We start from the raw sequence: 25,461 nt of genomic DNA on the forward strand, positions 1-25,461 counted from the left end.
CGCCAAAAACGGCCGGCCGTTGTCTATCTTGGCCGCGACGCCCTCGCCGCTGCTCCGCGCCGTCGAGTGTCTGCCCCCGTCGCAATTGGCGCGCGCCGCCGCCTGCCCGCCAGGAGGCACGCGGAGGGCACGCGCCGCGGCAGGTGGCGGGCGCAGTGGTTGCTCGGCCAGCGTCGCTTGCGCCTGCGCCGAGCATTGATCGAGTCCAGAGCAGACGCGTTGTTAATGCTGCTTGCGCCCTCTATAGTTATACTCTCAACTCGGAGAAGTATTTTGCTAAATTTAGCTCTCGCAGATGGCCATGGCACTTAACGAGATCATCTAAAATGTCGCATTACATACAATCCTGTTTTGCGATGTATCATATTCCTTGCAACGGTTACTGGTTCGTGCGTGCAGACGTATCTTCTCGCGCTGTCGTGACGGTAAAGACTCAAACCGTGGCACAACGGCGAGTCACCAAAGCTAAAGCTTTATTGGGTGAACCCGTGCACGCAAAAACAAGTTACACTCACTAACCCTTTGTTGGGTAACTCCGCGCCCACAAAAAAGAGGTAACACTGAAGGCAAAACAAAACGATAGTGATCGAGCACAGGCGTCGATAGTGTAACCTGCGGGTCAAGTGCGTTGTCTTTTTATGTGTGTCTCGTCGAAGGTTCCATCGTAATCGCTTCGTGCTCGCGTACCTACCGGAATTTACAACGCTATTCGCGTCGCGAATGTAAGCTGATTACACAAGGTTCGGCAACATAGACAGCAGATAGAATCGGCGAAAACAGTGGAGAATGTTCCGATACGTGCAGGCGCGTCTTGCGCTGAGCGATAACGTTTAGCAGGTGATAAACGGTCACCTCAAAAAGACATACAAGTACGCGTGTCAATATTGTAAATATATATCACTAGCACGATTACCTATGGCAAGAGCATGTGAATGCAATGGTTTGACCGCCAAGACATGTGGCATTTCAATTCCAGGCTCAATTCGTTAATCTCGAGAATGTTCTTTATTTTTGTCTACCCCAAGACCTATAGGTTTTGGGGGAGACATACAAGCAAATTGTATACAATATGCTTGCAGTTGATAGCACAGTCATCGTTTAACGAGGACATTGGAATACCAGTAGCAGAAACGCTAATCAACCGCCACTGATCAACCTGCCTATGAACAAACTAAAATAAACGCTTAGTTAACTGGCAAAAACATGCCGAATGATGGTAAGTAATCTGATGACTTTTATTGTTGAAGAGCAGGAAAGAATTCGGGGATGTTAAATGCGAAACGTGAGCCATGTTAATGCAAGGTTTAAACAATAAAGATACGTGGAAATGTGTCTGTGTTGGGGGGTAACTAAAGGAGTTGAATTTAACAAATTCGATGCACGTGCGCCATCGGCGTTTGAATGACCGAGCTGGGACAAAAGCAGACCACGGTCTAAGAAGTCCTTTGAAAATCGCAGGCACATGGACAGCTCAAAGTTCGACGAGCAACAGCGGGCAGTGCAGCAGTGCTGGGTGAGAGTTAAGCGCCTTTATTGTCTTCACCCCAAGCTCACGCTGCAAGGAAGATTCCTGGCGAGCACGTTTCGAGCTGTGCACACACGCGATAGCATCTGTGTACGCTGGTGAACAAAATAACGTCCTTGGGCAATGCCCGGAATTTCTGGCTCGTTACTGCCTTCGCGGCAAGGGGAAAGTGTTTTCTCCCGCACCCGCAAGCTATAGTATATCTACTCTGCAGTGCTTTCAATGTCGAGAGCACCGTCGAATCTGGCCTGCTGCAGTGCCCGCACGTCCCACTCAGATGTCGCCGTCTCCATGCGAGCGCGCTCGAGGGTCCGCGGAACCCTTGCCCCATCTCCGCGGCCTGCCGAGTCGGCGGTTGTGTGCTGAGATATGCAGCAGTATCACGTTGCTTCCGTCACACGGTTCCACCGCCCTTCGCCGCCCGACGCACACCATTTTTTTTCTCTCTCTTTTTCTTGCGGTCACGCAATCGACCGCGCGCACTCCTGTGTGCGACGCGATAGCGGAACCCCGTCCAGGCCTCGGCCATCCGCCCGTGGAGTATGCAGCGCTTATCGTCGGAGCCGCACACAATCGCTCGAAAGAAGCGGCGATCGCTTTCACTTCTCGAGGGATTGGATGCGGGGCTATGTAGCCGTGCGCGAAGCACATCGTAGCAGATAGCGATCAATGGCAGCAAAAGCAGAAGAGCACCCGTTTAAAAATGGCTCGCCATGCGTCTGCCTCAAGTCGCGGCTGTATGATGTGGGCTCGTTCTCGACGACTCATCTTCCTTCGCGGGGAGTGAACGCGTGTAGTTGCGTCCCGTATCTAAACCATTTATAGCGGCATCAAGGGGGGCATTAGCATCAAGCACTTGCTTGTTCGTTTTTTTTTTTCTTTTGATATGTATGCGAACGTGGGAAAGTAGGAATTTGTATCAGAGATCTTTAGGATATTGTTTACATATACTTGCGGGCAGCCAGAAATTTCGTATGGGGGGGGGGGGGGGGGGGCTCACGTTGCAGCTCGGCCTCCTCCTTATAGAATTTGTCGAGCGATCAAATACGTGAATAATAACTGCATTGACATTGCCAGAGATGCTGTAAACGAATTATTGAACGCTACGCATTGTCAAGACAAATAAAATATGTATTTTTTTTTCATAAAAGAATATATTCGCATGCTCCAAAATTGTGCCAGAAATCAATGCTTCCGTATTTTTTGTCTATTTCATAAGTAAAGAAAATATCTCGCGAACTTTAGAACTATATCAGTTCGAAAGCAGCAAAGCAATGCATGCCGCTTATATGAAAAACGTAGCGGCCATGAAAGGAACAAGGCGAGGACAAATGATTGTAATGAAACTTTGTCATTCAAGAATCCTTGTTTATATTTTTGTATATGTGCAACGGTCAGGGAAAAATCTCATTGACGCTGTCCTTCGTTCCAATGTATTGCACAGGAGCAGCGGTCGCCGGTCGTGTATTGTGAGTAACTGCACCGAAATTATAGTCGTAACAGAGAGCACATATAAAAAGCAGGCGTTATGCAAAAATTACGTTAGAAATGCGAAGATATACAGTGGAATATACGAATGCGACGGTACAGCTTGATAAAGGGCAAGAAAGTGTCACTGGAAACAAAGTTCACTGCATGTACACACAAAACCTCGCAACAAGATATTTATATATACGTATAAGTATCCAATAATATCTAAGCAGAAATCACTGTATATAATGCGTCAAACAAGGCAAATAAACATGTTGCGCAATCACACATTCACAGATCACAATATTCTAAGGCCCAACCTCCCCTTCCCTTCACTCCCCCTGATATAGCGCGTGATGGAAGGCGGCGCGCTTCCTCCGCTTTTCTCCCTTGCGCACACAAGACTGAGCCCCCATCGTCAGCTCACCCCCGCCCCCTTACGGTTTCACTCGCACATACAGCATGCGGCGCGTGGTGACGATGTTATCGTCCTTGGACATTATGCGGAACATGACGGCGACGGCAACGTCAGAAATGCGCCTGGAGTGTCCATATAATTATATCGGAATCAATATAATAAGAGTTTCCGGCAACTAAAGAGCCCCCGTGGACCGTTATTTTCCGCAAAAGGAGTAACAAAATCGACCCGCCGTGGTTGCTTAGTGGCTATGGTGTCGTTCTGCTAAGCACGAGGTCGCGGGACCGAATCCTGGCCGTGGCGGCCGCATTTCGATGGGGGCGAAATGCGAAAACACCTGCGTGCTTAGATTTACGTGCACGTTAAAGAACCCCAGGTGGTCAAAATTTCCGGAGTCCCCCACTACGGCGTGCCGCACAATCAGATCGTGGTTTTGGCACATAAAACCCCATAATTTAAGATGTAACGAAATCGAACTTTCGCCATGCGACAATTCGTTGCGGCGCGCAACAATGTCTTTCTTTCTTTCGTGAAGCGGGGGCACGAAATGAAAAAAAAAAAAACGCAAAGGAAAGCAAGTTGGCCACAATCGAATGCCTACTTTGGGCACCGAATGTGGCTATCGAAGGAATATCGAAGGAAACGTGAGATGGTTGGTTTACAGAGAACCATACGCATACTGCTCGGTAACCTATATATTTGTTCACCGGGGAGACAGAAGACTTTCCGGAAGGGCTGCGATAACATCGAAGTGAACGTGATGCCCTCAAGCGAACGCGTTGCAAACCGTCCAGTCCCCACAGTGATGGTGGCGAGCAACCATTGTTTCTTTATCTCTACTTTGCTATCACTTTAGCTCCCCTCCCCTCTCTCCCCAGCGTAGGGTAGCAAACCGGATCTACTCATCTGGTTGCTTCCAAATCTCTGCCAGAGAAAAACGAACGCGCACCGAAGTGCGCCGCGCGGTGGTCGGGGCAACTCGAGAAAAACGCATGCGTTCTGTCTGGCTCTGGCAGCGCGCGGGTAGCGAGACAAGAAAACTGAGGCGTTTGAATGTGTCTTTGCGTATAAAAGTCAAAGTAGACAAAATAAATGAGAACGTAGTTGTCTTAGCTGGCTTTAGTGTCATGACTTGGATGCTCTGGTGCAGGTTAAAAAAATTTTTGATATTCTTTTCTGTGATATGACGGCACAAACGACATGACTGCACAAAACGTCGCTGCGTGATTTCTCAACTTGCGTGATAGTGTGTTGATTTGGCTTGTCTCGTTGTATGCTCCTATGTACGACTTTAAAAAGTCAATGCAGCTTTGGCGTCAAATGTTTGTAAGAACGTTAAATCCACAAAATCTAAAGCACGACTTTGGAAATGTCGATGCACCTTTCGCATCAAAAGTTTATGAGAACTTTATACCCATAATGTTTCGGAATTGAAATCCATGCGCTTCATAGATTCGGCGGCCTCCGCGAGATGCCGCGACGAGCCCGCTCGCCATCTAAACGCCCTTGAAACTTTGTGCTTGGACGGGGCTCCTTGCGTTATGTAACTCTAGGTGCATGGGCGTTGCCACGAAATCCAGCTAGAGTTCGCAATGTTCGCGCCGAAATGTCCTTTCGAGTGTGAAAAAGTCATTCTAGACAAAATCCAGACTGATTTCCGGCGCCGCTGGTTATTTTGGTCGGCAGTGCATGACAGCACGAAAAAATTCCGTGGGGAGTTGAGTGGGCTGACGGGTGGCAACGCTGGAAGCGGCAATTCGCGGTGGTGTGTTGAACCACGTTGCATCAGAGGTGAGATGAGCCAGAATGCTTCACATATGTTTTTCTTATAGACGAATGGACTTAGCATGCGGTGTGACTATGCATGGTCTCATTCCTTTCGGTCAAATTGAGTGATTGATCGAACTCTATAGACAAGCCGCGATTCAGACTGCATGCCAAAATACTCTCTTGCTTCGTCTTCCCACGTAGTGGCACTTGTGCGCCACTTGCTGGCTTCTTCCTTTGCGATATATATATATATATATATATATATATATATATATATAATATACGTGCTCTGGGACATCCACATCCATAAGCGAGTTATACGAGCACTTATGGCGCAGATTTCTTATACCCCTTCAGGAACACTGGTGCTATGAAATTAGGGCCAGAATTTTGGGTTTGAACCCCCATTTGACCTTTACAATGGAAATGGGTTAGCGACCAAGGAAAAGGCGGCCACTGCAAAGATAAGTCAGATTTATCTATGTACGGTTGCGAAAGGTGTGAAGTGGTCTGATCGGTTACGTATGGCTGTTCGCATTGTCCACACTCAGGCGCATTCTATTGTCTCTTGCACTGAGAAGCTTTCAAGTGCATTTCCAAGGTGCATTTCCGTGTTCGACAGTCTCTCTCTCTCTCACTCTCTCTCTCTCTCTCTCTCTCTCTCTCTCTCTCTCTCTCTCTCTCACACACACACACACACAGACACACACACACACACACTCGGGTGTTGGTGAAGTAATATTCTTGGGCAGATAAACTTGGGCAAATTAAGGAAAATAACGGCACACATCTATTACCTTGCAAGATCGCAACCCAAAACTCCAGCGCACCAGGTTCAGCCATGATTGTCGCTCCGGTGGCGTAGCTTTACGCGTGACCACTTGCAATTAACACCCTCATATTAACACTTCTGTGTTAATGAGGTAATCTAACCAGTGGATTCTAAGTGTATATGTGATCGTCCCTGTATAGGTACGCAAAGTTACAAGCATAAACGATGAGCCGTTTGCTTAGCGCAGCATGTCTAAAGACTTGTCGACGTGTTGCTTAGAGCAACAAATCAACATTTTTATTCGCCCAAGAAGCGTTTAAGTGCTCCGACGCACGTTGAGACTTCCCTGCGCGGCGCCTTCAGTATATCTATATAAATATGATATTTCTCAGTGTGTTTAAACTAACGCACAATTTATTTCGGTGACATTTCGTCGTAGTATACGTTGCCAGAGTTCGTAAATGACAGGCATCTTATACAGTTCCCCATCGAGCACCGGGAAGGACTAAAATTAGCGCACATTCAATACTTTTCTCCGGCGCGCTCGAAGCTCCTGAAAGATATTGAAATTTGTCCAAATTTGGGTTTCAGGACTAACCTCCTGAAACACACTTTGTTCCTAACAGGTTTTACAACATCGGTATACGCGCGACAGTTCTGAACCTATATATACGCACTTGTTGAATAGCACATGCAGTTCCAACGTGCAATCAACAGAACTTTGCCTATATATCGCTCCTAACATGCCCAAAATCTCCGAATTTCACTCTCCTACCTTTGACAGCACAGTTATTTCCATGAATCTTCGTCCACATTTGGTGCGGGCACTTCGAAACCTCCGCGAAGCCGCACAATACTTGAGCCTATCGAACAATGACAAACTAAATTACATCACATGTAACTGCAGAGCAAACAAGGTTCTATTTAGTTCGACGAGCAGGATTGGCCACCCTGGTGCAGTACTTGTCCACAACCTCCTATATGAACACAACAATCAAACCCCGGCCCTCAGTCCCCAGCAGCTGCGAAGCAACTGACCACGGCGGCGGTCAGACCTGCGACGCTGCAGAGGGTGCTAAGAATCCCTGGCTCCGGACAGGCCGCCATTGGAATATGAACCTGGCAACGTTTAACGCTAGAACGTTATCTAGTGAGGCGAGTCTAGCAGTGCTATTGGAAGAACTAGAGGGCAGTAAGTGGGATATAATAGGGCTCAGTGAAGTTAGGAGGCCAAAAGAAGCATATACAGTGCTAAAAAGCGGGCACGTCCTGTGCTACCGGGGCTTAGCAGAGAGACGAGAACTAGGAATCGGATTCCTGAATAATAAGAACATAGCTGGTAACATACAGGAATTCTATAGCATTAACGAGAGGGTGGCATGTCTTGTTGTGAAACTTAATAAGAGGTACAAAATGAAGGTTGTACAGGTCTACGCCCCTACATCTAGTCATGATGACCAGGAAGTCGAAAGCTTCTATGAAGACGTGGAATCGGCCATGGGTAAAGTCAAAACAAAATACAGTATACTGATGGGCGATTTCAATACCAGGGTAGGCAAGAAGCAGGCCGGAGACAAGTCAGTGGGGGGATATGGCATAAGCTCTAGGAATAGCAGAGGAGAGCTATTAGTAGAGTTTGCAGAACAGAATAATATGCGGATAATTAATACCTTTTTCCGCAAGCGGGGTAGCCGAAAGTGGACGCGGAGGAGCCCGAATGGTGAGACTAGAAATGAAATCGACTTCATACTCTGCGCGAACCCTGGCATCATACAAGATGTAGACGTGCTCGGCAAGGTGCGCTGCAGTGACCATAGGATGGTAAGAACTCGAATTAGCCTTGACTTGAGGAGGGAACGGAAGAAACTGGTACATAAGAAGCCAATCAATGAGTTAGCGGTAAGAGGGAAACTAGAGGAATTCCGGATCAAGCTACAGAACAGGTATTCGGCTTTAACCCAGGAAGAGGACCATAGTGTTGAAGCAATGAACGACAATCTTATGGGCATCATTAAGGAGTGCGCAATAGAAGTAGGTGGTAACGCCGTTAAACAGGAAACCAGTAAGCTATCGCAAGAGACGAAAGATCTGATCAAGAAACGCCAATGTATGAAAGCCTCTAACCCTACAGCTAGAATAGAACTGGCAGAACTTTCTAAGTTAATCAACAAGCGTAAGACAGCGGACATAAGGAACTATAATATGGATAGAATTGAACAGGCTCTCAGGAACGGAGGAAGCCTAAAAGCAGTGAAGAAGAAACTAGGAGTAGGCAAGAATCAGATGTGTGCGTTAAGAGACAAAGCCGGCAATATCGTTACTAATATGGATGAGAGAGTTCAAGTGGCTGAAGAGTTTTATAGAGATTTATACAGTACCAGTAACACCCACGACGATAAGGTGAGAGAGAATAGTCTAGAGGAACTTGAAATCCCACAAGTAACACCGGAAGAGGTAAAGAACGCCTTGAGAGCTATGCAAAGGGGAAGGCAGCTGGGGAGGATCAGGTAACAGCAGATTTGTTGAAGGATGGTGGGAACACTGTCCTAGAAAGATTGGCCGCCCTATATACACAATGCCTCATGACCTCGAACGTACCGGAATCTTGGAAGAACGCTAACATAATCCTAATCCATAAGAAAGGGGACGCCAAAGACTTGAAAAATTATAGACCGATCAGCTTACTGTCCGTTGCCTACAAAGTATTTACTAAGGTAATCGCAAATAGAATCAGGAATACCTTAGACTTCTGTCAACCAAAGGACCAGGCAGGATTCCGTAAAGGCTACTGAACAATAGACCGTATTCACACTATCAATCAGGTGATAGAGAAATGTGCGGAATATAACCAACCCTTATATATAGCCTTCATTGATTACGAGAAAGCATTTGATTCAGTCGAAACCTCAGCAGTCATGAAGGCACTACGGAATCAGGGTGTAGATGAGCCATATGTAAAGATACTGGAAGATATCTATAGCAGTTCCATAGCCGCCGTAATCCTCCACAAAGAAAGCAACAAAATCCCAATAAAGAAAGGCGTCAGACAGGGAGATACGATATCTCCAATGCTATTCACAGCATGTTTACAGGAGGTATTCAGAGACCTGGAGTGGGAAGAATTGGGGATAAACGTTGATGGAGAATACCTTAGCAACTTGCGATTCGCTGATGATATTGCCTTGCTTAGTAACTCAGGAGACCAATTGCAATGCATGCTCACTGACCTGGAGAGGCAAAGCAGAAGGGTGGGTCTGAAAATAATCTACAGAAAACTAAAGTAATGTTTAACAGTCTCGGAAGAGAACAGCAGTTTGCGATAGATAGCGAGGAACTGGAAGTGGAAAGGGAATACATCTACTTAGGGCAGGTAGTGACCACGGATCCGGATCATGAGACTGAAGTAACCAGAAGAATAAGAATGGGCTGGGGTGCGTTTGGCAGGCATTCTCAAATCATGAACAGCAGGTTGCCACTATCCCTCAAGAGGAAAGTGTATAACAGCTGTGCCTTACCAGTACTCACCTACGGGGCAGAAACCTGGAGGCTTACGAATAGGGTGCTGCTGAAATTGAGGACGACGCAACGAGCTTTGGAAAGAAGAATGATAGGTGTAACGTTAAGGGATAAGAAAAGAGCAGATTGGGTGAGGGAACAAACGCGGGTAAATGACATCTTAGTTGAAATTAAGAAAAAGAAATGGACATGGGCCGGACATGTAATGAGGAGGGAAGATAACCGATGGTCATTAAGGGTTACGGACTGGATTCCAAGGGAAGGGAAGCGTAGTAGGGGGCGGCAGAAAGTTAGGTGGGCGGATGACATTAAGACGCTTGCAGGGACAACATGGCCACAATTAGTACATGACCGGGGTAGTTGGAGAAGTATGGGAGAGGCCTTTGCCCTGCAGTGGGCGTAACTAGGATGATGATGATGATGATGATGAGGATGATGATGCTTTTCACGGCCCATCTGTACGAGTTCTCTGAATTTTCAGTTTGTTCACAAAAAGGTGTCCATGCATGCAGCTTCGGTCCTCGAAGAAATCCTCCGTGGCGCCCTCAATAATAGCATACCGAAGGTCGTCGGCGTCCTTCACAGCGTAGCAAAGGCATTCCGGAAATTGCTTCGACTGGCAGGCGCGTCTTTAAGCCGTCAAGTGTCAGGCATCACAACACTTCGATAAGTCCATAGTGCCACGGAGGAACTCGAAGAGGAGTCGAGGAGCCTGACCGTCCTTGTCAAAAAGCGGTCCAGTCTCGGACTCTCAGTGCGTAAGAATGTTCCGCTCCGCATAATGTTCAGGGCTGTCTGGGAGATAATGCTTCACGCGTCGGCTGCATGCAGGTCTGGGAGAACAGCTGACCTCGCCTTGATTAGCCGCAGTCGATAGCATACTCCATCCTGCATGGCTCACCTCAACACGTATCGTGTTGTTGTTTTGACACAAGCGTGCATGGAGAACGCTGCATGCTGCAGACTCTGCAGCGCCTGCAGCTTTCTGTACGTGCCCACATGGGCACGTCATAACCATATCTTCTACTGTTACCTTGCAGAGAGTTACACTCTTTGTCCCTGGAGTGCTGCGAATTCCGTCGAGCACAAGGCGCTTATTATGGCTTCGGCCCTTCATGTGGCCTCATTTACTACGCTTTATCTTTCTATAGATTTCCCGGCAATAACGTTTTCTGCGTTATTCTTTAAGCAAGGAAGGCATGAAATTATTGCGCACATGACAAATTGATGCATTCATAAATTAACATTCTTGCTGAAAATTGGGAATCCGCCTATAGTTACGAAGCCGTTGGAAGCGAGAAGGACGAGGTAAAGGAAAATTCGCGTGTACTGTGTATTAGGGATGTGCGAATATTCGGAACTTTCCAATAACGAATCGAATTCTCCCCTACTCGATTCGGTCCTCGAATAGAATAGTCGCTATTCGAAAACCCGAATATTTTTCGAATAGTTCTCGAATATTTCACGTTGTCGACTGTGCATGATCAAACCTGAAGTCGAAGAAAGAATACGATAACTATTATACTGTACCAGAGCACGCTGTCGCGCAGGGAGCCGGGCTGTACCGGTAAAAAACCACGATGAGTCAAGAAATAAAATTTTGTTTAGACAATGCATTAGGCAGTGGGTATATTGTTTGAATACTATATGTATATATATAATGTAGCACATTTGTGCTCCCGTCGTATTAAATTTGAAGACGTTTCATTGCAACATCTTTGATACAATGGTGGCGCCAGATGCCGCGACCATTCGAAATAGAGAAAAAGGGCTCCCCCCCCCCCCGTTTTATTCTTTTCGCTCGCTCCGCGCTTGCCGCAAATGACCTGCATTTCTGCTTTGGGCACGAAAGCATACACAAATGTTATTTGGGCCGCAATGTTCCGTTTATGAACTTAATGTGATAATCCATGCATCCCCGTATACGCTTAGAAGAGCGCCGAGTTTACTAATAAGCTTTTCAGTTATCCTAATAAGACTCCCATTGTGCTTATAAAATAGAGCATATTGCTTTTTAACGTGCAGTGTAATGACAAAAGCTTTCTAGTGTCGCAAAAAAAAAAAAAAAACGACGTGAAAATTGTTTCATATTGCTTGTGAAAAGGCTGTGTATCCACAAACTATTCGAAAAATATTCTATTCGATTCGTATTCGGTTCGGTCACAAAAACTACTATTCGTGCGCCCCTACACTATAGATTGTCATGGGTGGTGTTCTACGCTGCAGGTAATTCAACACAAGACGAGAGTGCGGCAAGACAAATGTTTATACTAAGGCGAACTCGTGGCCCGCTGAACCGAAAGGAAGTAGGCCACTATAGCAGCAACATGTGCGTTTGCGCGGTCGGCGATCGACGAGCAGAGTGACATCGCTTATGTGTGGCCAGTACTTAGAAAGTTACCACGCGACACGCGCGAGACTATCGAGCTCACGAGATATCGCGCGAGTTCGACCGACCGATACGATGCGTGGGGCCCATGCAAACAACGTGGCTAAGATCGCGATACGTAGGTTTGTGCAATTGCTTAAACGTCGCTCGAGTGTCCCTGCAAATCCCGAAAGGCACTTGACAAGACCACAATTTCCGCGTTGCCGCTCGCGCAAGCGCTATATATATAGTGCCGGAGTGCTTCTCTCTGACCAATAATGTCTGCATAGAAACTCTGTGCATACGCTCCGACCGCATGGAGTGAAAGGTTTGTGGGGGAAGCTCTGTGGCGGTCCGGCGCTCGTTCTGTCCGCTCGCGGGGGGTCACGTGGACCGACACGGGAGCCGGCGGTCATCGCTTGACGCAGCCCATGCGTCCCGCTGCAGCTCTCTCTCCATATGCATGCGACGTGGCCGAAACTCGAGCCGGCGCGTCCTTGGTCCCCTGTCGCGTTCCACTGGCCGTTTATCGCGATAAGCGCCTGGTAAGCAAGCGGGCCCGACGGCAAGCACTCGCGCGGCGGCTGCACGGGCCTCGCCGCTGGCTCGCAAAACGCGTGCCCGCTCTGCCACGAGCGTATAACGTACAACATGCGCCGTTCTATCGAGTTGTGTGCCTTATGTGTAGGCCATCTTATACGCCTTGCCAGCGGTGTATTTGTGAATCCAGAAGACTTCCGGCCGCGAATAAATATTCGCGGCAAACGTACCTGTTTGCCACAATATACAATTAAAGCATTTTGTCCCGTATAATCAACTACAGCTGTACATGTCGTTAATCTATCTAAATACCTTACCTCCTGCACCGCATTCATCCCTCCATTTACCTTTCTCTTTCTTGCAAATTGTGCGTCTCTCCCAAAGCAGACTTAAACCACATCACGTGGGGGAGCCCTAAGCACCCCCTTACCCCTTTCCTCAGGCAATTAATATCTAGTGAGCAGCAGCGGGAGGCTGCCTTGCGCACCTCGAGGCCCGACCTTCAGGAGGGCATCATGGAGTGGGCTGAGAGGATAGAGGAGGCCTACTGCAAGTAGTTCCTCCCCCACACACTATTCCGTTGCCCCTTCCCTTTAATGAGGGATAAATAAAGTTTTCATCATCATCATCATCATCATCATCATCATCTCGAACTGTTTGATTTATGTGTAGACCATTTTATACGCCTTGCAGCGGTGTATTGAATTTGTGAATCCAGAAGACTTCCGGCCGCGATTATTTGTACCCAAGTTTGCCACAATATATAAAGGATTTTGTCCCGTACAATCAACTACAGCTGCATGCCGTTAATGTATCTAAATATATAAAGAAAGACACACACACTTCATGCATTGAGCTCACGTATCTCAGCTTGTGCGCTGCGAAGTAAAATTTATTTATCAAGCAATGTTCTAACATGCGTAGCAAAATCGGTGCGTGCCGCATATATATGTGGTCTTATGCGTATTTGCCATGGCTGTTGCAACTCGTACTGGCTCATTTACCCGCTAAATTTAACGGGCTTTATCAGTGGAGGAAGTCTTTCGGGACCCGCCTGACGTGTGCGTTCGCCAGCTTATTATTACTTATTTCCACTTCATCATTTCATCTGGCGAGTTCTCTAAACAGCACGGACCCAAAATTTGACGTGAACACTCATTTGTTTTAGTTCCCGAGTTGCAAGGCTAACGTATAGTTCGGTCCTTTTCATATAACCTGAAACGTCGTCTCGCACATGTTCTTACCACAGCTGTTACGGAAGGTAATTACTGGCTCTTTCGACAGCGCTGTCTGCGCAATTAGACCAAGTATGAGTGCATATAAGAACAATTGCAATGGCCACTCCCGAGCAGATATGTGAGCAGGTAATCAGGCAGCTCGCACACCTCTCTCCGATGCTGCTGATTTATGTGATTTGTCGTAGCAATTAAAGTAATTGTGACTGAACCTCAGAAGCAAACCTATTTTTGCTGCAGGGGGACCGTAACTTCACGAGGTGTATACACATTTAATATAGCGAGTGCATATTTTGAAAAGTCGGGAGGAGCGAACTACCTTGCGCTGCACTATATAATGATCAAAACGCGAGAGGGAAGAAAAAGAATACGAAAACCCCGGCGCGCGCGTTTTTTTTCTGGATTGCAATGCGGCGTCACGTACCTCTCGACGCAATTTCTTGTGAATTCAGCCATTAGTCGACTAATACCAATTCTTTTCTGCTTCACAAATGATCACGCATGTTTGGTCTGGAACAAGAATGCCTCTCTTATCGGTAGATTAGACGAATCTAATTTGACTGCATCGTTAAAAAGTCCGTTGCAGCGTCTTATGGACCAAATTGAACGTTGCATGCCTTCTCTATACGCCGAGGCAAGAAAACCCGCTTCAAACCGTCCCCCATAAAATTTGTCATTAGACCTCAATATATAGGCCTCGCCCCGGGTGTCCGCGGTTGAACGTTGAAACGGCAGGTACAGCATATATAGTTTGCTTGCACTATTTCGCGTTTCGCCCGACTATAGTGTGTGCTCGCGACATGTAATGATACAAAAAATCGTAAGAACGTCCACAAGCTTCCAGTTGGAAGAGCCTGTGTAGAATATCCGTGTCCCCTCTGGCTCGCTCTGTCTGCTGCATGCAGCTTGCTATGCATGCGCTGACCATTAACGTGCGCACGTGCTTGCAGAGGCCATTCCTGGTGGCGATGGTGGACAAGAACGGCCGCAGCCGGACGCGGCGCATGGTGGGCCTCAACTGCCAGGATAACTCGAGCGAGGAGCGCTGCTGCCGCTACCCACTCACCGTGGACTTCGAGGAGTTCGGCTGGGACTGGATCATCGCGCCCAAGCGGTACGAGGCCAACTACTGCAGCGGCGAGTGCCCCTACGTGTTCATGCAGAAGTACCCGCACACGCACGTCGTGCAGCAAGTCAACCTGTCCGGCTCGCCGGGGCCCTGCTGCGCGCCGCGCAAGATCTCTGCCATCTCCATGCTGTACTTCGACGACAACCACAACATCGTCTACGGCGTGCTGCCCGGAATGATCGTCGAACGTTGCGGATGCTATTGACGCGCCGCGCAAGGTGGCCAAGATCTCCGTCCCTGGTCTGCTCGAAGGGGCTCCGAACTTCTGCCGCCGTGTGCGCGGAAGGCTGTGTAGTACAAAGAGACGTTATCTTTACCGTCGCGATGGTTCCGTCCCGTGGACAATGCCGGACCGTGTGGCTTCGGTGAGCTGTGTCGCCTGCATGGTGTCTCTTGCCAGTGTTCTCTGTTCCAGAGTGTGCCAGAGACCGAGTCATTTCACCCTGAAGACTGCTTCGACTTACGCTGGTAGCCATTCTGCCCTAAACATGCGTCAAGTATGTCGCCCAGTGATAGCAGCCGAGTAGCTTCTCGAAAAGAAAAAAAAAAGGGGGGGGGGGGGGAGGAGTCTTGTATGACCCTGAGTTTGGGGCTTCATAATGCCAGTAAAGAAGGGTTGGCAGACAAGGCAGGCTGCAGGCATTGAAGCGTGCCATCAACTAAGTGCTTCACGCAAAAGCGGGGTGAGAGAGTTGAAAGGTCTGAAAGTCAAGTTTGTATTACGCACACTTGCGTGATTTTTCATCTTTTCCCAGCTGTAACCGGTGTACCCGGAGGCACCGTGCACGAATTCATGCAGTCGTGCACAGGACTATATATATATAGGCCGATGGAGCCGCTTCTCATCACGGTTCCCAAAGTGCTGAGGACGTCATTTTGTGTGCGTGCGCGGTGAATGAGGACATTGTGTGTGGTATCCGAGTGGTTTAACCTTGGCGCCCTTTCTTTATTTTATTTTCTGCCTCTTCACAAAGTGATCTATTTAATGAAAGTACACGTCGCGATCCGTGATCGTCGATGTGTGATCATACTTGTTCTTTTGTACATGAATTTGCGTTAGTGTTTTATTCTCGTGCCTTTTACCGAGTGTGCGAACAAGATCTGTTTTCGTTTGTGTGCACACGTGCGTGTGCTATGTGGGTTTTGGAAAGCTGCTCCAAAGATGTTTCTCGTACAGCGTGTATGCGTCATTGTTTTCATATTTGTGAGCATTGTTTAAGAAATAATTTCACCCCCATATGACATCGATGCCCTTAAAAAAAAAGAGAGCATGAGCTGGCCACAGCTTGCTCGAAGTATAGCTTAGGACAAAAAATGCGGCAAAAGCTGCGTTGCTTTCCCGACAGCTGAATACGCAACAATCACGTGTTGTGTGTTATATCCGCGCGTTCTAGCGAGTGTTTGGTGCTTTCTTTCCTGTGCTGGTGTCGCATGCGCTTACACTATATCTAGGAAGAACTGAAAGCTATTGCTGTGAGAGTCTCACTGTGAAATATGTGACGACTCGTTGACGAAGTGCCTGTCCCCGCTCAGTGTTGTTTATATATTTCTCTTCGTGCACGCGTCTCTGCAGGAAAAAAAAAAAAAAGAGAGAGAGCTTTTCTACACATGCTCGTTATTGGCGCCGTATGCTCGGTTTTGGATCACATATGATGATGCCTCTGCGATTGAGACCAATTCATTTTTTCTGACCGAGCTGAGCACTGTGTGTATATAGCTTTTGTGAACCGTCTGTGACAGACAAACGACGTTCGCATTTTAGACATTATGCGTCCTCGAGCCCTGTGCTTGGCTAGCTTGTAAAGCTTCAGCTTACGCCTGTGCCATGTATTGTAAATATGTAGCCGGTGATTGACGCCATAGCCAGAAAATCGATGTGAAAACAGAATTTCATTCTCGAAGTGTTGCCTATATACTATATTGTTTGTATTCAACTGTCGCTCGCACAGCGGTTACAACTCGCTGTGGAGCAAATCGGGCTTCATCCCTTATCTGATCGTACACATACCAAACCATTGTCACTCTTCACTTGTACTGCAACGGCGCTGTCTTACTTTCTCAGAAAACAGGGGTGTCGCAACTTTTTCGCTTTCGTTTACTCCTGTCTTTCCTATGCGAGCGCGCGCGCGCGCGTGTGTGTGTTCGTGTGACACATCGACGTATCTTTAAAAGATATGACTGTTATTCGCATACTTTACAGTTACCGTGGGTAATGAGAATGTTGCTTATACAAAGAAATTGCCTTCTCTTCCTCATTGTCAACGCTTCACGCTTTTCCAGTGTGACTGCAGGCTACGCTAAGGAAGCATCCTTCTTGACTTATTCTATATTGCGTGAACTCCGCTGCTTGACAAGTCAACAGATTAATAATAACGAAGGCATTGATTCAGTAATATGGACGCTAGTCGATCTATTGCCCACATTTGTAGAACATACAGCGGAATTCGAATTCTATAGCATATGCTAACAGAAGTTTGGAAACAGTCTCTCAAAAGACCTGTTGTGTGAGGCTAAAAATTTCGTAAATTGCTCGTTTCTTTCAGGATCAGTTTATTTGCAACTATATTAAAGTTTGAACAAAGGAAGTCTCGCAGGTAGAAACTTACTGAGACGTCCCCCCCTCCCCCGGTGTATGTTGACAAGAATCATTTAAATTAAAAGAAGTGATAACGTGTGAAACTTCTTACATGACACTCGGTGGAGTGACAGTCCTTACCCCACATTATTACCTTCGCCGGCCGAAATCGCAGACCGATCCCACGACAGCTAAGCTGCCATTTATATACCGCGCATGGTTTTGTTAAAATGACCTGTTGTATACTGCATAAGTATGTCCATATGTAAAAAAAACTAGCGTTAAGCAGACTGATAGAATTACAAACATTGCGCTTTGCAGATTTGCACAGTGCGAAAACGCTATACAAATCGTTTATGAAACGTGGCCGCTTCAAAAATGAAGTTGCAGGCGTTGTATGCTAATTGCGCGCCATCTTTGCAATGTTTGATCTCTGCCGCTGTAGTAGATCCTAAGCGAGAGTGCTCGGTGAGCCTAATCGTTGCATTTTGTATATGTGCCCATAAATACTGTAATACCGCCGTCATGTTGCGGTATGCACACTGCTTGTAACGAATTCGAGTCTTTCGGATCGTCTTGCGTTTAGATGGCATAATGTCAAATGGAATGACAGCACTTTCGCTTTTAACGAAACACAGCTTTCGTGGGAACTTTTCATTGTGCCATACACCATTTGTTCCTGTAACGAAGGCCTGCCGCATTTGTCGTTATACGGTTGTTGCGTCCTCGTGTGTTCTCTTTTTTATTATTGTTGTTATTATTGTGCTCGCGTATTACAGGAAGTGTGCGCAGCGGACTATACTGCACTGTTGCGCTGTGTGCATTTCGCGTGGGCGCCGGCGTTCTTTGTTTGCGTGTGGTTTAAACCGTGAGCTTTGAGATCCTCACCCGGAGGTGGATGGTCAAGATTTGAACCAGGGTCGTGTGGTCCCCAACAGAACCGGTCGCTGAAGTGATGCGCGGTCGTTGGGATATGTGCGCGCGATGCGGATCGCGTATATCTCTTTTGTCTGTGGCATCCGCGGAATTTATTTGCTTTCAAGGGCCTCCTTTCGTTCTTTCTTCTTTTTTTTTCTCTCCGACAGAGTCCAAACCTTGCTCTATAGATGTTCCCCCATCTAACAAAGGCAAAATGTCTGTCGAAAAACGAACGAGGAAGTACTTTTTTTTTTATAGCTTGAACAAAGATCGGTGTGTAAAATAATGTTCGCTGCGTTGTTGCCAAGTCATTTCTTGTGCAAGTAAGAGCCTTTCTTTCTTTCCTTCTTTCTTTCTCTTTTTCTTTCTTTTTTTTTTTGTGGGGGAGGGGTGCAGGCGTTAATACCAAGATCGAATGTCGATCTAGCTATGCTGTTCTTGTTATTGTCATTATTTTTATTATTGTTGTTTCTCTCTTGTTCTAGTTAGGTGGTGAACGTAAGCGTTATCACAATTATCTGGTGACATTTAGGAAAGCAGCGACGAGCTGACGACAAGCTCAGATTTCTTGAAGTAATAATAACAATGCTCTGAAATACGCAGGCAAGTATTCTCGAAGCATTCAGCCGTGCCTCCACCAACAGCGAAACATTTAACGGAACAAAGAGTCAAGGGGCCTCAGACAAGCTGGCCGAAGTTTCGGTAGGCGTATACCTATCGAAACGTCGGCCAGCCTGTCCGAGGCACCTTAACTCCATTCATCCGACATTTATCTCGCAGTGTGGCATGTCGATGTCAATGGCGAAGTATAAACGCCATGGATCTATGCAATCCATGTGTACTCAACTGCGTATGAAGATCCATACTTTAACCCCACAAGGCCCAACGTATCATTTTTGCTATGCTGTGTTTTATACCACGAAATCATGCTATAAGCGCAGGAAATTTAACGCAAAGCCCATAGTATAGCGTCTTGATACGATGCAGCGAGTTTTCATTTGCGAATAGCTCAGCAAACCAATAAGTAAATTATTAATTATTATACTATTCCTTTATTACACAAATAACGTTTCATTGTTTCCTTCTTTTGTACGAATGTAGTCTTTCTGCACAAAAATAGAGGTAAACAGGCTGTTCTAATTTACCTAGATGCCGAATGGAGTTTTGTGACTTTGTGGGGTTAGCAAGCCTCTATAGCTTCAATCGCGTCCAACTTTCTCTCCCCCCCCCCCCCCCCTTTCTTTTTACGTGCACAACTGAAAGACAAACGCAAAATGAAATGTTTATTGCCGCGTTTGGGCTTCAGCCTTTAGAGCTCTGACGGCAGCTGTGGTTTCGAGTGACGCATCCGACGTCTTCAGGGCCGCATTCCTTTGCAGGAAAAATGCTGTGACCTAGGCGTCGACGTGTTTTATCGGCGTAGAGCGCAAGGTACTACATGGACGGGAAAATGAGCTTAATTTTAAGCTGGCCTCTTCTGTCGTCCTTTAATATACCTGAAATTCCTCTGCGTTCTCGTCGCTTTTTTTTTCCTTCTATCTCTCTATGTTTCTTTCTCGAGAGAAATTCCATCGCGTAACTTAAGGGCACACTAGATAAAGGCGATTCAGTAGCTCTTACGTAGACTGCTGAGCTGGAGTTACAGCTGATATAGCGCTGCTGACTTGTGCTTTCGTATATAAAATGTACATTGACGTGCTATACAGCTCCGACTACTCTGGCAGCTCTGTAAAAGAGAGTGTGTCAGGGTATAACGCCCTCTGCGCGTTTTGTGCACACAGTTGGTAATAGATTTGCGCAGTCGGCGCGTAACTTTGCCGTCGTGGCAAATGCGATGTTTCAAGCACCTTTTTTTCTCTCCCTCTTTCCTATGCAGTATTGAACGTTGAGCCACACCTAAATGAGCACGCCTGGTCATCAGAGAGAAGGTTAGTGCAACCGCATTAACAGAATAGCGATTGCATACCACCAAGCTATCGTGAAGTATCCTCGCATTGGTTAGCCAGTCGATCACACACCGAATGAATAAGGTAACGACGGCTTACGTACAGAAGGGGTAAGCGACAACACTCCGCTTCCAACCTTGACAATTTAGCTATTCTCGCCCTTGAGAGCACCGAAACTGCCACATGACGTTCGCTCTAAACGCACGCGGTAAATACTGGCTGTGATATCAGCATTTGAGTTGCGCGCTTTGATCTGTCCCGACCCCTGTCAAGACTTCAAGGCCTGCCTTATACCTTATTATGAAAAATGTCCGCATGCCGAATAACCTCCACGTCCAATAATGTCGTACGATCATTCGGAACTATTTGTGAAAACCAACATGGCCCCCTGATAACCTCCGTAGCCAATAACCCCATATCGTAAAACCCATATTTGATCATGTACGGGGATAATTGAATATGGAGGCTATGGGGCATATTGCATGTGTCATATATTCATGCGGCATTTGTTAGACAAGGAGATTATCTGGCACATATTTTTGTAATAAGGTACTTTGCTTGTTCATATTTGTATACAAGCACCTTGTTTCTTGTGTTTCGCCTCGTCGATCAATCCCCCAGCTTTGCAGATCATATTGCGTAACCCTACACGCGCAATTTGTTGACCTTGGGTGCAGTGCATGTGAAAAGCGTTTTTTAATGCGACGGCTCTTTTTCTTCTCTGTCCTACTTCCGCCCTCTCCTTTTGTATCGCGCGTTCGCTGTATTGTGATCAACAAATGTACATTTGACGATCACTCATCCGGGCTTGATGAGCATAGTAATGACATATTTGTAGATACAAATGCGTGAGCATGCACTGTCAAAACTTGAAGCCAGAAGAACATCCTCTCACGCACAAGAAGCACAAATTCATTCGTTGACAAATGTTCTGTGATATTCACAATAAAGATATGGAACGTCACTGCGTCCTGTAGTTGTTTCTTTTTCCTTTTGTTTCACTGTGGCCTGACGGAATGTTATCATCTTAATTTAGTAAAAAAAAAGTAAAGTGAAATCAAATACATATTTAAAACAAATGTACGCTGGGAGAAAATTTTTCACTTCGTTTCATTCTTCTGGGTATATGAAACGAAAATATGTAACGAATGATAACGGCGAAGAACTTAAGTCGATCTCTCTGCCTATAGGGCATAGAACAAGTGTGTGTCATCTGGCTGCGGTTAATTTCGAAAAATAGTTGAGGGGGCGCTTTGTACAGTCATTGCAGTCTTTTTTTTTATATTGATTTCCAGTAATATGTAGCACGTATGCTGAATTCCAGAAAAGTAGTGAGCCGACTAGCTCAGCTGAGAACAATCGCCTTTGTTATTTTTCTTTTTCTTATGTGCGCTCACATAGGTAACGCGCAGCGTTAAAGGGTGCTTCAAACTGTTTTATGTCAAGACTTCATCATCATCCTCCTTGTCTGGTCGTGTCACGTGCTCCTGTGCAGCTCATTATTCTACAACATGCCATCTACATTTTTTTTTTTTTTTGCAGTATCCAGATTATGCAAGAATCCTCCGGTATGTTAAGGCTTGCTTGTAAAGATTGCTGTTTTTAAGGCAGGATGAGCTAAGACACCTCAACGTCTTTCTGACAGGTAGGTCTTGTTACGTTTCGCCTACAACGTGCGGTAATGCCGGCGCGGATGCAACGGACGCCGGGGCTTTGTTCAAAGCGGCGGACATTTTGGCCCGTCCGACGCCGCCGCAACGCCTACCCGCCAAGCGTGCCCAGGCGTGTTTCAGTGCCACGTGTCTTCGTGTGTGCGTGTGTGTGTGTGTGCCCTCGCTTGTCAAAGCGCGGCAGCCGGGGAGCGGAGTTCCCCGAATGAGGAGCCTGGAGGTCTCTCGGCTCGACAGTTCGCGCCGTCGTGGGCTCCTGCTGCGCCGTCCCGTGACCTTCATCCCGTGACCTTCCCTCCTTCCCTTTTGGACCGCGACGCCGGGAGTATAAGAGCAGCTGCCCCCGGACGCCAGAGCAGAGGCTCCGATTTGTACTGTTGAGTTACGTGCTCTCCCGTCTCTCCACTCCGGTCGACCTGACCGGCCGCTCTTTTGCTATGTTAGAATAAACAAGTTGTTCTGTTACCAGTCTTCTCTTGCTTTGCCGGGACCTTCGGATGCTTCCAGTGCCACAGGCCGCCAGGCCAACGCTACCCTTGGGGCTTGCGACCCATTGGCAATAACGGGCGTCAACACCGAGACCCCAACAACTCGTGCCAGCGGTACGATTCCAACATCTGGTTGCCAGCGGTGAGATCGCGACAACGGAGGCCAGCAGCGAAGAGATGCGGTTGACTGTATGCTGAGCAGCTCAACGACCATCCGGGAGCAGTGCAACGAGCCCTGTGTGACGACTGGTTGCCTGCAGCGGAACGACTGCGCTGAAGTCTTGGCTGCGAGGTTTGGTGAGTGCGGGACTTTCTTCTTCTGAGTTTTGCCAGGCTTTTGTTAGTGTTAGAAACAGAGCTGGTAATTGTGGTTGTCGTTGCTGCCGGGTTAGTTTGCGGCAAGACAATAGTAGGCAGTAGAGAAAGCAGCATTCAGAGCAGCCATGGATTTGAAGTCGTTGCGCAAACCGAAATTGCTGGAGCTTGCGAGAGAGTTGGGTCTGGATGTCTCAGACAAACTCAGAAAACCAGAACTGCTAAGGGCTATTCTTGAGTTAGAAGCTGAGGATGACGAGCTGTCGGAATGCCTTGAGACCATTGAGGAGAGGGAGACGGCAAAAAGACAGGAGCGCGAACTTAAAGAACAGAAAGAGAAAGATGAGCGTGAACGAAAAGAACAGAAAGAGAAAGATGAGCGCGAACGTAAAGAACAGATAGAACGAGAGCAACAAGAGAAAGAAAGAGAGCGCGACCGTCAACACGCTTTGGAAATGAAGCGTCTCGAGTTAGAGATGGAACGCGCTCGTAATGGAAGTCAGGCACACGGTGCAGGAGAACGAGTATTGTTCAAAATGACTGACCTGATGCGGCCGTTTAAGCTTGGAGAGGACATTGGTTTGTTCCTGGTTAACTTTGAGCGAACGTGCGAGAAGCAGGGGTTCTCTCGGGAAACGTGGCCACAGCGCTTGCTCACTTTGCTACCCGGCGAGGCGGCCGACGTAGTCGCTCGCTTGGAGAGAGAGGAGGCAGAGGATTTCGACAAAGTGAAATCGAGTCTGCTAAAAAAGTACCGGCTGTCAGCGGAGGCGTTCCGTCGGAAGTTCCGGGAAAATGAGAAAGGCAGAAGTGAGTCGTATACAGAGTTTGCCTACAGGCTAATGTCAAACATGCAGGAGTGGCTCAAAGAAGAGAAAGCGTTTGGTGACCACGAGAAAGTTCTGCAGTGTTTCGGGCTAGAACAGTTTTATAGTCGGTTACCTGAGAACGTGCGGTACTGGGTCTTGGATAGGCCAGACGTTAGTACGGTGGCTAGAGCCGCTGAGCTAGCCGAAGAGTTTGTGACGCGTCGGGCTCGCGGAGCTAAGGACGGTCAAAAGGGTGAATTTGGCTCCAAGTTTGAGAGGCCGAAGTTCACACCAATGAGAGCAAAGGGGGATACACGTAGTGCGGATGCGAGTGAAAGCAGTCCGACCGAACGTACGGAGACGGCGGCAACCGAAGCCGAACGCAGAAAGCGGTTCGAGACGAGGCAAGCGCGCGTTTGTTATACGTGCCAGAAGCCGGGTCACTTTTCGGCGCAGTGTCCGACCGAACGTAAGGAGACGGCGGCAGCCGAAGCCGAACGCAGAAAGCGGTTCGAGGCGAGGCAAGCGCGCCTGTGTTATACGTGCCAGAAGCCGGGTCACTTTTCGGCGCAGTGCCCAGAAACAAAACCAAAAGTCGTGTTTTTTTCATTAGGCAGCACTGACGAGAACATCAAGCTTCTCGAGCCTTACATGCGAGACCTCCTCGTGAACGGGAAAGAGTGCCGAGTGCTTCGCGATTCCGCAGCTACAATGGATGTAGTTCACCCCTCTTACGTAGAACCCGATATGTTCACGGGCGAGTGCGCATGGATCAAGCAAGCAGTGGAAGCTCATAGCGTGTGTCTGCCGGTAGCAAAAGTGCTTATTGAAGGACCTTTCGGAGCACTTGAGACGGAGGCCGCAGTGTCATCTATGCTGCCCCCCCAGTACCCGTACCTATTTTCGAACAGGTCCGATCACCTCCTGCGCGAGAAGGGGCTTTTGTTTGGTGAGGCTAGCGTTCAGGCCTTAACCAGATCGAAGGTTCGGGAGCTCGCTGAAAAGGCGGTAGTTGCGGGGCCGACGTTGTCGAACGATGAGAAAGGGTCAGAGGCGCAGCAAGCTAGTATTCAGAGCACGCCCGAACGGGATAAAATTGAGCCTGTAGCGTTAAAGGCACCAGATACTGGAGAGGAAATTCCCGATGCGGGAAAGTTAGAAGAGCTTCCGCTCGAGCTTCCGGGACTAGGCTCAGTGACGAACAGGAAAGACACCGATCAAGTCATTAGTGACTTAATAAGTAAAGCATCGCTGTCGCCTGAGCAGAAAACCGAACTACACCAGCTCTTACAAGAGTTTCAAGGTCTGTTCTCTGAGAGGCCTGGTAGGACTTCTGTCCTTACTCATGACATAGAACTTACCTCCCCAGAGCCAGTACGATCCAAGGCGTACCGGGTGTCACCCCGCCAGAGCGATATTATGGAGGCTGAGGTAAAGAAAATGCTACAGCTCGGTGTTATTGAAGCGGGTGAGAGTGATTATACCTCCCCTTTGATTTTAGTTGAGGTACCGGGCAAGGAACCTCGTCCTTGCGTCGACTACCGCAGGCTTAATTCCATCACTAAGGATCAAATTTATCCGATCCCTAACATCGAGGAGCGCCTTGAGAGAGTGAGTAGCGCTCAGTTTATTTCCACCCTAGATCTTGTCAGGGGTTATTGGCAGGTTCCACTTACAGAAGAGGCTAGTAGGTATGCGGCATTCATTTCACCAATGGGGACATTCCGTCCTAAAGTTTTGAGTTTTGGTTTGAAGAACGCGCCATACTGCTTTTCAAGCCTCATGGATAAAGTGTTGTGGGGACAGCAAGAATTCGCTTTACCGTATCTAGACGACGTAGCGATATTCTCCGCATCCTGGCCGGAACATATGGCGCACTTGCGGGCAGTGCTAACCCGCCTGCGCGATGCGGGCTTGACAGTCAAGGCTCCCAAGTGCCAGTTAGCACAGGCCGAGGTTGTCTACCTCGGACACGTGATTGGTCGGGGTCGTCGCCG

General features: G+C 47.6%; 1 protein-coding gene across 1 annotated transcript in view; it reads left to right on the top strand.

Annotated features, from left to right (window-relative positions):
- Positions 1 to 21,146, top strand: part of LOC126542415 (growth/differentiation factor 8-like) — a 114,528-nt gene extending 93,382 nt beyond the window's left edge. The window contains exon 4 of the mRNA XM_050189479.3: positions 14,565 to 21,146. Coding sequence (XP_050045436.1) covers positions 14,565 to 14,948 — 384 coding nt within the window. The 3' untranslated portion in view covers positions 14,949 to 21,146. The remainder of the gene's footprint in view (positions 1 to 14,564) is intronic.
- Positions 21,147 to 25,461: the final 4,315 nt, after the last annotated feature.

The sequence above is a fragment of the Dermacentor andersoni genome, chromosome 2, assembly GCF_023375885.2.
Source record: "Dermacentor andersoni chromosome 2, qqDerAnde1_hic_scaffold, whole genome shotgun sequence".
In the NCBI taxonomy this organism is placed as follows: Eukaryota; Metazoa; Arthropoda; class Arachnida; order Ixodida; family Ixodidae; genus Dermacentor; species Dermacentor andersoni.